This window comes from Scyliorhinus canicula, chromosome 4 (assembly GCF_902713615.1).
Source record: "Scyliorhinus canicula chromosome 4, sScyCan1.1, whole genome shotgun sequence".
NCBI lineage: Eukaryota > Metazoa > Chordata > Chondrichthyes > Carcharhiniformes > Scyliorhinidae > Scyliorhinus > Scyliorhinus canicula.
This window is the reverse complement of record NC_052149.1, coordinates 77,661,224-77,672,509: the sequence shown is the minus strand read 5'-3', so window position 1 is coordinate 77,672,509 and position 11,286 is coordinate 77,661,224. Positions and strand designations below refer to the sequence as shown.

General features: G+C 45.1%; 1 protein-coding gene across 15 annotated transcripts in view; it reads left to right on the top strand.

Moving 5' to 3' along the window:
• LOC119964697 (phosphodiesterase 4D interacting protein) overlaps nucleotides 1-11,286 on the top strand; it is a 695,800-nt gene that overhangs the window by 657,457 nt on the left and 27,057 nt on the right. For 12 of the 15 annotated variants that reach the window (XM_038794557.1, XM_038794548.1, XM_038794556.1 and 9 more), the window contains 5 exons: nucleotides 327-458; nucleotides 1,527-1,649; nucleotides 6,769-6,958; nucleotides 8,206-8,327; nucleotides 8,836-9,066. In XM_038794557.1, coding sequence (XP_038650485.1) covers nucleotides 327-458; nucleotides 1,527-1,649; nucleotides 6,769-6,958; nucleotides 8,206-8,327; nucleotides 8,836-9,066 — 798 coding nt within the window. The remainder of the gene's footprint in view (nucleotides 1-326; nucleotides 459-1,526; nucleotides 1,650-6,768; nucleotides 6,959-8,205; nucleotides 8,328-8,835; nucleotides 9,067-11,286) is intronic. The other 3 variants (XM_038794550.1, XM_038794553.1, XM_038794558.1) reach the window with 1 other exon arrangement.

Here is an 11,286-nt window from a genome sequence, read left to right as displayed (position 1 = left end):
TCAAAAATACGATTTTCAAAGTGGCTCAGGACATCCTAATATTCTAAAAAGTGCTAAATAAATGCAAGGTCTTCATCTTTTCAGTATCAGTGGTAATGCTTCAAATTCTTCCAATCAGTTAAGCACAACTTTGATTTGATGTGGAATTCAGTACTGACTGTTCAATTATATTTTATTGACCATCCTCTGCATAAACTGGCATAAGTTACTTTTGATTGGCCTTCAACAAATACTTTCCTGAGCTGGCTTTTCTGGGGGAACTCAGAGAACTGATGTTCCATATTATTATATTAACTACAGCTAAGTTTTATCTCTTTTGTGTGTAGGTGCAGAGTTGCTGGAGGAGCATTTTCGGGAGATTCGCACCATGCGGCAACGCCTAGAAGAATCCATCCACACGAACAACCGACTCCGGGAGCAGCTCGAAGTGCGCCTGGCTGCTGCAACCAAAGAAAATGGTAAGATGCTATCAGAATTCATATACTTTATATTCTAGTTTAACTGGTTGTGATTTTGATGATAAACTAACCTACAATATAATGTTATAAAAAAAATTGTACCATATAGCTTCAGAGGTTGGATACATCATGTTGTCCCGCTGCACTACTAGGGCTCCTCGTCACCAGCCAAATAGATCATACAGATGCTTGACCTGAGGATGACTCTCCTTGCAATTCAGCCTTCCGTTTTGAAGAACAACACCTAGCCTCTACCTATCAAATTTCCACAGCAATGCAACTGAGATGGGAGGTTCAGCAGAGCAGTATATTAAACCCTAGACACCTCCCAGTGTGCTTTGGGATGGAGTGGCCTCCTTTTTGGGCATTTCCAGGTGCTCAGATGGGCTGCTGGCTGCAATGACCTCTCCTGCAGGAATGGCACTGCCGCTTCTCAGAAACCATCTCTGGCTGCCTGAGTGGCCCTGGAATGTGAAACCCCCACTTGTTTTACCATGAAGGCGCACATCTATGTCCTCTTCCTCCAGGTGCAACTGGAGCAATGATTGCAACAAGTGGTGGCACTGCTAAGCTGCCAATTAAATGGATTCCACTGGTAAAATGCAGCCTTTTGGGGCCAGGCACTCATCAAAGTAGGGTCTCCTCCTCTAACCCCCCCCCCCCCCCCCCTCCCCCCGGGCCCGCCCCCAACCACCACCCAGCGTCCGCACACTCAGCTCTGGCAGCCTCATAAGATTACTTCAGTGTTCTTCTGGCTCGACATCCATCCTTCGTTAGCTGCAGTTCATCCAAAATTCTGCTGCACGAAGTCGCATTTTACCCACTCCACCACCCCAATTCCTTCTGAGACTGGTGGAACCAAATATACACAACATACTTGTATATTTGTAACTTTTACATTCTTCATAAATACATTTTCAAACTGACATATCATTCCCATGTCTGCAGGTTTGACAGGTAGCCACTCACTCAATACTTTGTCAGATGCTTATGGACTGGAATCCTTAATGAGGAGTTTTCACTCCTGGCAATTTGGTATCTGATTTGGTCCCTCTTATTTTCTTGTAGCTGTTGCTCCAACTAACATCTACATTCAGGGATTGGAAACAATGACTCAGCTGTCAGAGGAGAACAGAATGATGAGGGATGAGATCCTGACTCTTCAGACCCAGCTCACACAAGTACCCAGGGGTGAGACACTGACTGAGGGATAACGTTTCTCTTTTAAAGGAAAATGAAGAGTCCCTGCTTTTCTCAGTAATTAGCAATCCATACTGAAGTTGCACTCTCAAAGACTCTGCGTTTCAAAGGGACTTGTTCTCACTATTTGTTTGGCGAACCATTAATTGGTGAGAAAAATGGACAATCCTTCATTAAAGGTTGTTTGAAGGTTCATGATGAGAGCAGTAATATTGAAGAGGACAAATTTATTGTTACGCCATGTAAAATGTTGCTCTGAAAAGAGCAATTATTTTCTTAAAAGAGTTCCTTGGAAGAACTGGTCGGCCTCAACGTTTTGGGCAGTGTACTCTGCCTGCTGTTTGGAGGAATGATACGGCCCATATTTTCATCCTCTACTTTTGAATTAACTCTTTCACCAGTTCTGGCCAATCCTTCCATTCTTCCATGGAACTCTTTTAAAGCAAAAGCTGTGCTTTTCAGAGCAAATTTTAAAAGGTGTAACCATAAACTTGTCTTCTTCACTTTTACATGGACAATCCAGTTTTTGGTTGCTGACATTTTACCTCCATTGTTACAAAACGAAAGGTAAAAATGATGAGCTATAAAGGCCGGGATTCTCCCCTACCCGGCGGGGCGGGGGGTCCCGGCGGGATGGAGTGCCGTAAACCACTCCAGCGTCGGGCCGCCCCAAAGGTGCGGATTTCTCCCCAACTTTATGGGCCAAGCCCTAACCTTGAGGGGCTAGGCCCGCGCCGGAGTGGTTGGCGCCCCGCCGGCCGACAGGAAAGGCCTTTGGCGCCACGCCAACCGGGGCCGAAGGGACTTCGCCGGCTGGCGGAAGTCCGCGCATGCGCCGGAGTGTCAGCGGCTGCTGACGCCATCCCCGTGCATGCGCAAGGGAGACTATGTGGGAGACATCGTGAAGACTATGGCAAACGCAGAAGGAAAAGAGTGCCCCCACGGCATAGGCCCGCCCGCCGATTGGTGGGCCCTGATCGCGGACCAAGCCACTGTGGGGGCACACCCCGGGGCTAGATTGTCCCGTGCCCGCCCCCCCCCCCCCCCCTCCCCAGGACCCAGGAGCCTGCTCACGCCGCCTGCTCACGCCGGTAAGGTAGGTGGTTTGATTCCCACCAGCGGGACTGGCATGACAGCAGCGGGACTTCGGCCCATCGCGGGCCGGAGAAACGCTGGGGAGGGCCCGCCGACAGGCGCCCGGCGATTCTCCGACCCGGCGGGGGGTCGGAGAATCCCGCCCAGAGTTGGAAAGCAAGTTTCTCCACCTACCTTGTCACTCAGTTAAGACTACTTGGACATCTACTTGGATTTGGTTTCATAGTCAAAAGGGAGATGATAAAATTTCCAGTTTAACAATTCGCTGAAGGACAGATTTGGTGTCAAAGAAGTAGAGAATTAGGCATGGCTGGATTAGGCCTTGTAAGTAACCAAAAGGTCGCATGACCTAATTTATACCCCATCCCTAATTGCCCTTGCGAAGATGGCAGGGCATCTTGAACCGCTGTAGTCCCTGTGGTGTAGGCAAACCCACAGTGCTGTTACGGATGGAATTCCAAGATTATGAGCCAGTGACAGTGAAGGAACAGCGATATATTTCCAAGTCAGGATGGTGAGTGGCTTATCGGGGAACTTCCAGGTGCTGGTGTTCCCATGTGTCTTCTGCCCTTGTCTTTCTAGATGGTTGCGGTTGTGGGTTAGGAAGGTGCTGCTTAGAGAACCTTGAGTTCCTGCAGTGCATCTTGTAGATGGTACACATTATTGCCACTGTTTGTCGGTCGTGGGAGAGAATGTTGGTCGAAGGATTGGTCCCGCTGCCAGCATAATTAAGGACCCCACGCACCCCGGACATGCTCTCTTCCACCTCCTTCCGTCAGGATAAAGATACAAAAGTTTGAGGTCACGCACCAACCGACTCAAAAACAGCTTCTTCCCTACTGCCATCAGACTTTTGAATGGACCTACCTCGTATTAAGTTGATCTTTTCTCTACACCTCGATATAACTGTAACATTATATTCTGCAGTCTCTCCTTCCTTCCTTATGTACGATATGTATTATTTGTACAGCATGCAAGAAACAATACTTTTCACTGTATACTAATACGTGTGACAATAATAAATCAAATCAAACCTTGTACATATTGAACAGGCTTTGGAGAGTCAGTAGATAAGTTACTCACCACAGGATTCGCAGCCTCTGACCAGCTTTTGTAGCCATGGTATTTATGACTAGTCGAGTTCAGTTTCTGGTCAACAGTAGTTCCTAGGATGTTGATCGTGATTAATGTTAGTCGTTTTCTTATTAACCTGCTTCTTCAGGATACCAACATTTTCTGTTGTACTGATGCTTATTATTCTCAAGTCCTGCTGAATTTAATGGCTCGTTCACATTGGTGTGCTGTCAGTGACGTGCAGAGGTCTGGTGATGCCCGGGGCAAATCTTGATTGTATGCCCCAAAGACTCAAGTATAAGGCCTAATATACTGAGAAATATTATGAGAAAGGAAAACATTTTGAATATATAAACACAGATGAAACATGAAATAAATGCTTTATTCGATTTTAATATAAATCAAAGGGCATGACGGCCAGAGCCACGGACAGGTCAGCCAGGGCGAGAGACACGATCAGGTAGTTGGAGGGCTGCCGCAGCTTCTTGAGGAAACACACCGAGATCATGACCAGGCAGTTGCCGGAGACGGTGAGCAAGGTGATCATGGAGAGGATGGCCCCGATGATCACTTTCTCGGTGTCGCCATAGGGCAGGATCTGCTCCCCGCAGTCGGTGCTGTTGTGTTGCAGCGAGCTGGCCGCGGTGGGGTAGTGGACAATGTGAAGGAGTTGGCTGTCCACAGAGCCAGGTCTCATCATAGGGGTGTGCAGTTCCTGCAGCGCTCCCTCTCTGGTGTGCCAACGGATATTGCTTATGTAGCTGCCGTTAATGTCCATAATCAGGTCGGAGACTGCCCAGAGCATTTGGCCAGCGAGCAGACTGCATCCAGAGTCCCCCTATCTCTATCCCAGTCCACCAGCTCAGACTCCTCCTGCCCACGCACTCGGCCAGATAGGCTTCCTCTGAAGTTGTCCCTTGTGCTGGGGGTGTGGGTGGGTGTTGCTGAGCCGAGTTGACAAGTGTGAACAAGCCGCTGGGATCTGGAAGGTCTACCTGGGACTGTCCAAGAGGAACATTCTACCGGTTCCGCTCAGAGCCTGGGACTCCGCAAATTCTGGCCTGATGTGAGCGGGGACTTGCTGCTGCTCCCGGAGGAAAGACTCCAGCCTCAGAGGCAATGCGCCGCGCAGTCCCAGAGCCAGCAGCATATTCCCAAGTCTGGAGGATCGGAAGGATGGATAAAACAGCAACAGCTGGGGGATAGGGGGCTGATGCAGACAGTCCCCCACTGAAATATCTTTGAAGGATGCCGTCTGTTCCCCCCTCCCCCTCTTCCTCCTCCTCCCCACGGGGTAAAAGTTTCTTTTTTTCCAGCTGATTGTCTTGGTGACATCCAGATCTCTTTGCAGCAGCAGAGCCCTCTCTGCTCGCTCACACACTGAGGGCTTTGAAGATGCGCGAGGGTGAAATATATAGCAGCAGTCTGACGTGGCAGGCAAGAAGGGTGAGCAATTATATAAATGTCATTGGGCTCTGTCTCTGGGTAATCTGCATATTGATTCAGTCGGGGCAATGAAACTGCACATCAAGGCCACTTCTTGCCATATTTGGGCTCGGGATTGTTTCCCCAGCGACAAACTGGCAACACCGCTCCAAAATGGTCATTTTGGAAATGATTTAGTGCATTCTTTTTGAAGGGTGATCCCATTTGCAATGATTTATTGGATTCGGTCATTTCATTTGTCTTTTAATCTTGTGATCGCGCGCAGCAAACTTGGGCGTTTTGTTTTAGATACGGTCAGTGGCGTGCAGAGGTCTGGTGATGCCCGGGGCTTGATTGAATGCCCCCATCCAATGGATGCCCGGGGCCAACGCACTGTCGGCCCCCCCCCTCTGCACGCCACTGTGTGATGTTGCTGGTGATTCCCTGACTTCAGTGGCACTGCTGGAATGTAAGCGAGGTCATTCTACTTCTGCCAGATTTGCAGAAAACTGCCTCAAGAAGTGTTGTTTATCTGTTCCTTCAGAAGCAGCAGTGCCACAGATCAGCTGGTTCCTGAGAAAAGTCCAACTTTTGGATTGTGTCAGCTACTGTGTACCTCCATTTGGGAGCTTGTGTCACAAACTTGGATCTTGGTGCATGTAGCAGAGCCCAGGCTGAAGGACTTCTTAATCAACTGCTTAAAATGTCACTGAATGCTAACCAGCATTGAACAGAGAACATAGAATTTACAGTGCAGCATCACTATTTGCTATGGATCATGCGAATCATTAAATGAACAGTGTGTGTAATTTGGGCAAAATTGATACTTTTTATATTCATGGAATGTCAGCATTGCTGGCAAAGCTGACATTAGTTGCTCAACCCTACTTGTCCATGAGAAGGTGGTGGTGAGCCTCTTCTTAAATGGATGCAGGCCCCATGGTGCAGATACACCATATAGTGCTGTTAGGAAGGGAGTTCGAGGAATTTGACCAAACAACAGTGAAAGAATGGCGATATAGTTCCAAGTCATGATGGTGTTTTTCTTGAAGGGGAATTAGTGGGTAGCTGTGTTCCATGCACCTGCTGCCCTTGTCCTTCTAGCTGGTAGAGTTCACTGTGATAGGATGCCATTGCGTATCTTGCCCCCTTCACCTCTCTATACTACAGAATGACTACAGAATCACAAAATTGTTACGCTGCCAAAGGCCATTTGGCCCATCATGTCTGCAGTGTATTTAAGATTCTCCATAAAACCTACCTCTTTGATCACATTTTTAGTTAAACTTCCTAGTCCTTCCTCTTTTGGATTGGAGTACATTTTCCTTGTAGTTTCTCAGCGAAGCATTTTGGAATGTTATTCTATGTTATTCAATCATTGCAAGTCATTTTGTTTTGTGTTAAAAGTAAAATTTACGACTTGATATAAAATCTTCACAAACAATACAGTTATTTTAACATTTTCAACTAAGGGTATGTAACATTTGTTTGAAATTATTTTATTTTAACTCCATAGAACAGTCCAAAGAAATGGAGCAACTGAGAGAGAGCCTGTTAACAACCAGGACTAGGTATAAACTCCTGGAGACAGAACTGGAGCGGTGGAGGGAAGAGAACAACAGCTTACAGGCTGAAGTCAGGGACAGACAGGAGGAAGCATTACAGCTGAGAGAAGAACAGCAATGCAGCCAAAACAAAAGTAATAGGTATTGAGACCGATTTTCCAATTTTCTAATTTATGCCTAGGCCAGTGATGTCCATTCTGCTTGCTGAGTGGTTGCATGACATGGAGCTTGAACCCACCGATGCAATTCCTCCAGTGCGCGAGTTCTTTAATAATTAATTGCTGGTTGTGTCATAACCAACAGAGTATGTTCTATGCATTGTCTGATTTGAGATGTGCTATTTCTAAGGGAATTGAATGTTTTAGTTAGAAGACTGTCCTTCCTTGTACAGGTTTGAATTCTCTACTGACTAATGGACTTATGAAGTCTCTTCCTGCAAACTATAACGGTGCTAATTGAAATGCATTTAGATAGACTCCATCCAATTCTTAATGAATGTGAGTCCACAGTACAGAAATTGCACCGATTTGGTAAATAAATTGGAGTGAAGATAAGAGGTGGTGTGTGGAGGAAGATTTTTCTGAAGTGCAACTGAGGTTTATTGTTGGAGAGTAGAGGGAGCTTTACTTGCCTCTAACCTGTGTTGCACATGGTTAGGGCCTTTTCAAGCCAGCTGCGGTGAGAAAGCAATGCAGTGATGTTCTTAATTTGTTCTGAACCACATGCTGGTACTTTATGAAGGAGAATGGTAGCATTCCATCCGCATAATTAAACCAGCTGAGAGGGCAGTGACCCTAATTCTCCCCTCCAATCCACCCCCAATATTGACAAGTTGGGCGGCACAGTGGTGTAGTGGTTAGCACTGCTACCTCACAATGCCAGGGACCCGGGTTCAATCCCGGCCTCGGTTTCTGTGGAGCTTGTACGTTCTCCCTGTGTCTGCGTGGGTTTCCTCCGGATGCTCCGGTTTCCTCCCACAGTCCAAAGTTTTGCAGGTTAGGTGGATTAGCCATGCTAAATTGCCCCTTAATGTCCAGGTTCTGGATTATGGGGATAGGGCAGGGTGGACGGGGGTGGGGTGCAAATGGGTAGAGTGCTCATTCAAAGGGTTGGTGCAGACTCGATGGGCCGAATGGCTTCCTTCTGCACTGTAGGGATTCTAGTTCATGTTTTGGGAATGGCATTCATTGACGATCCCACTGAAAATGATTGAGCTTTGTAAGCAATAAGAAGGTCAAAGTTGTGAGTGTGTGTGTGTGTTGTGAACAAAATCATAACCCTATTTATGAGAAACATTCACACTTTTTCTGAAAATAAGACATGAGCAATTTATAGATCCATCATCTATTCTCCTTTTTCTGACATGTCTGCTTTATTCATCTGCCCAGGCTGTTACAGGAGGTCACCATGCTCCAACAGCAGCTAAATGAAAGCCACCAGCTACTTAATTCTCTCCAGTCTGAAATTCAAGTGTACGAGAGGCTGTATGGGAAAAGGAAACCTTTCCAAGGTAGGAACTGCTCCATCTCACCAGCATAGAAGGCTCTGTTATTCCTTCAAGTCAACTACTCTGAAAAACCATTGGCAGATGTAGTGAAATAATCGTGAAATGGGGGAGATGGTGGTACAATGGTAATATCACTGGACTAGTAACCTAGAGACCCAAGGTAATGCTCTACGAACCTAGGTTTGAATCCTAGCATGGCAGATGGTAGAATTTAATTTCAATAAGAAAAATATGGAATTAAAAGTCTAACCATAAACCACTGTTGAGTGTTGTAAAAACTCATCTGTTTCGCTAATGTCCTTTAGGACATTAGGACCTTCCTTTCCTGGTCTGACCTACATGTGACTCCAGATCCACAGCAATGTGGTTAACTCTTAAATGCCCTCTGAGCAAGGACAATTAAGGATGGGCAATAAATGCAGGCCTAGCCAGTGACGCCCATATCCTATGAATGAATTTTTTTAAATGAAGAAAATCACAATTTTACAAAGTAACTTTTCTCCCCTCTCAGTTTACTCAGGAAATGTTCAGAACCATGGTGGTGGATCCTGCGCCTTTGACATCAGTGACTTCCTGACACAAATCAGAGGCCTTCGCATTCAGCTGGAGCACAGTATCCACACCAATGGCTGCCTACGGAAACAGCTGAAGGAACAGATGGATGAACATCGACCAGCCAGCCTCAATATCAATCATTTGACCTCAGCATCCGGTGAACACAACAGTAAACAGGTGTTTCAGGGTGAGACAACTAGAAATGCAGTGGATAAGAAAGAGAGATTAAAATAAATGCAGTAAAATGTAGCTTGGTGGTCTAATGAATAGAGCAGTGAAAGGCTAGAGTTTGGAGGTCATGGGCAGAGTGTAAAGCTTTAATTTCCAGAAATTATTTTGATTGAAAGAAATGTGCTCAATTTCTCCTCTGATTTTACAATTCTCCTCAGCGTCAAACTGAAATGTAAAATTTTGAAGCAGCGTACATTTAATTGAGTTGCACGACAACGATGTCTAGGTCCAGTGCGAGAAATACAATTATGAACTTTATATTCTTAATATATTTAACTCCCCTGAAAATAATTATAGCCTTTCAATTGTTGCAGATGGTGAAATGTCTATTACCATCCCAGATCAGAGCTCAACAGTGGCTAGGATACTGGGCAGAAACCACAATATTTTAGTTTATTTTGTCAGACTGTGCGGAAGAATATTTCACTCCAGGAATGTTGCATGAAGTAGGGATTTTGTATTTTAAAACAAAACGTTATTATTAACACAATATTAAACTATTTAACATCACACCCAAAATAGCTCACAATTACTCCTTAAACAATACTAAAACAGTAAATACAATACCCTTAACTATCTCTATTCCCAATAAAACAACAAGAAAGTCAAAACATACAGCCCTCAATCATTCTGTATCCCAATGTTACAGACTAATTCTTGATTTCTCCTTTAGAACTCCTACTGGATAGGTGCTTCAATGTTTTGTTTCAGCTTCCGTCCTTGTCCTCTGACAAGTATGCATGGCTTTAAATACTATTAATCTTTTTTAACTATCCTATTGTGAAAGTAAAAGGTCTTACTTGTGGACTCAGTGTTAGCCAGATCATAACTCAACTCTTTCTCAAAATGTCTGCATGACTTGGCTCAACCCAGAAATGACATCATCTCCCCAAGCTGAAGACAAATGAACTCCCCAGGCTGAAAACACATTAACTCCCCAGGCTGAAAACACATTATCGCTCCAGGGACTCCCCCTGGTCAAACAACAGTGCATTAACCCAGGTTTCTACGGTGGTCAATTTCACCTCTGGCTCCTAAGTTTTCTGGTCTTGCAAATCAAGATTCTTTTCAACACAAGATTCTTTTCAACAAAAGATTCTTTTCAACACAAGATTCTTTTCAACAAAAGATTCTTTTCAACACAAGATTCTTTTCAACACAAGATTCTTTTCAAAACAAGATTATTTTCAAAACATGACTACTGCAGACAAACACACTCTAACCTAGGCATTTAACCTTTAAATTGCCAAATGTTTAGAATCCAATTTACCTAAAATCCTGCATTCGTCACATATGTTAGACAAATTGCACAGTTGTATCATGGCAAGGCTACAATGGCATTTTAATCAAGATTTACCACATGTTATATCTTTATATCTTAAAGTCTTGCACCTAGTATGAATTTAAGATAATGTAAAGTGTTACAAGTGTTTAAAAAGGAGTGGCCACCACTCGAACCGTGGAGATTTTGACGACTGAGTTACAGAAGTTGTGCAGGGACATTTTGGCGGGTCATGAGAAGGCAATCAAGGCGGTGATTGCTTCGATCCGAGGGCCCTGGCAAGGTAGGCATGGTAGTGAAGCAGCAGGGTGTGGAGCTGCAGGAGGTAGGAGTTGTCCTGTTGAGTCAGAGAGACCAGATTGCGTGCTTGGAAGTGGAAATGGCGAAGATGGTGACCGATAATAAGGGTCTGAAGGCTAGGATAGACGACCTCGAAAGTCGGTTGAGAAGACAGAATTTAAGGGGGTTGGAATGTTGGAGGGGCTGGAGGTCCCAAATCCAATGAAACTCATGCGCAGTTGCTCTGGAAGGAAAAAATCCTGAGATGAGCAAAAGAACACCGGAACAGCAGATGGATTAGATTGCATTTGTTTATTGTTACGTGTAGCGAGGTAAAGTGAAAAGTATTTTTCTGCGAGCAGCTCAACAGATCATTAAGTACACGAAAAGAAAAGGAAAGAAAAGAAAGTACATAATAGGGCAGCATAAGGTACACAATACATAAGCACTGGCATCGGGTGAAGCACACAGGGGTGTAGTGTTAATGAGGTCAGTCTATAAGAGGGTCATTTAGGAGTCTGGTAACAGCAGGGAAGAAGCTGTTTTTGAGTCTGTTCGTGGTGTTCTCAGACTTCTGTATCTCTTGCCCGATGGAAGAAATTAGAAGAGTGAGTA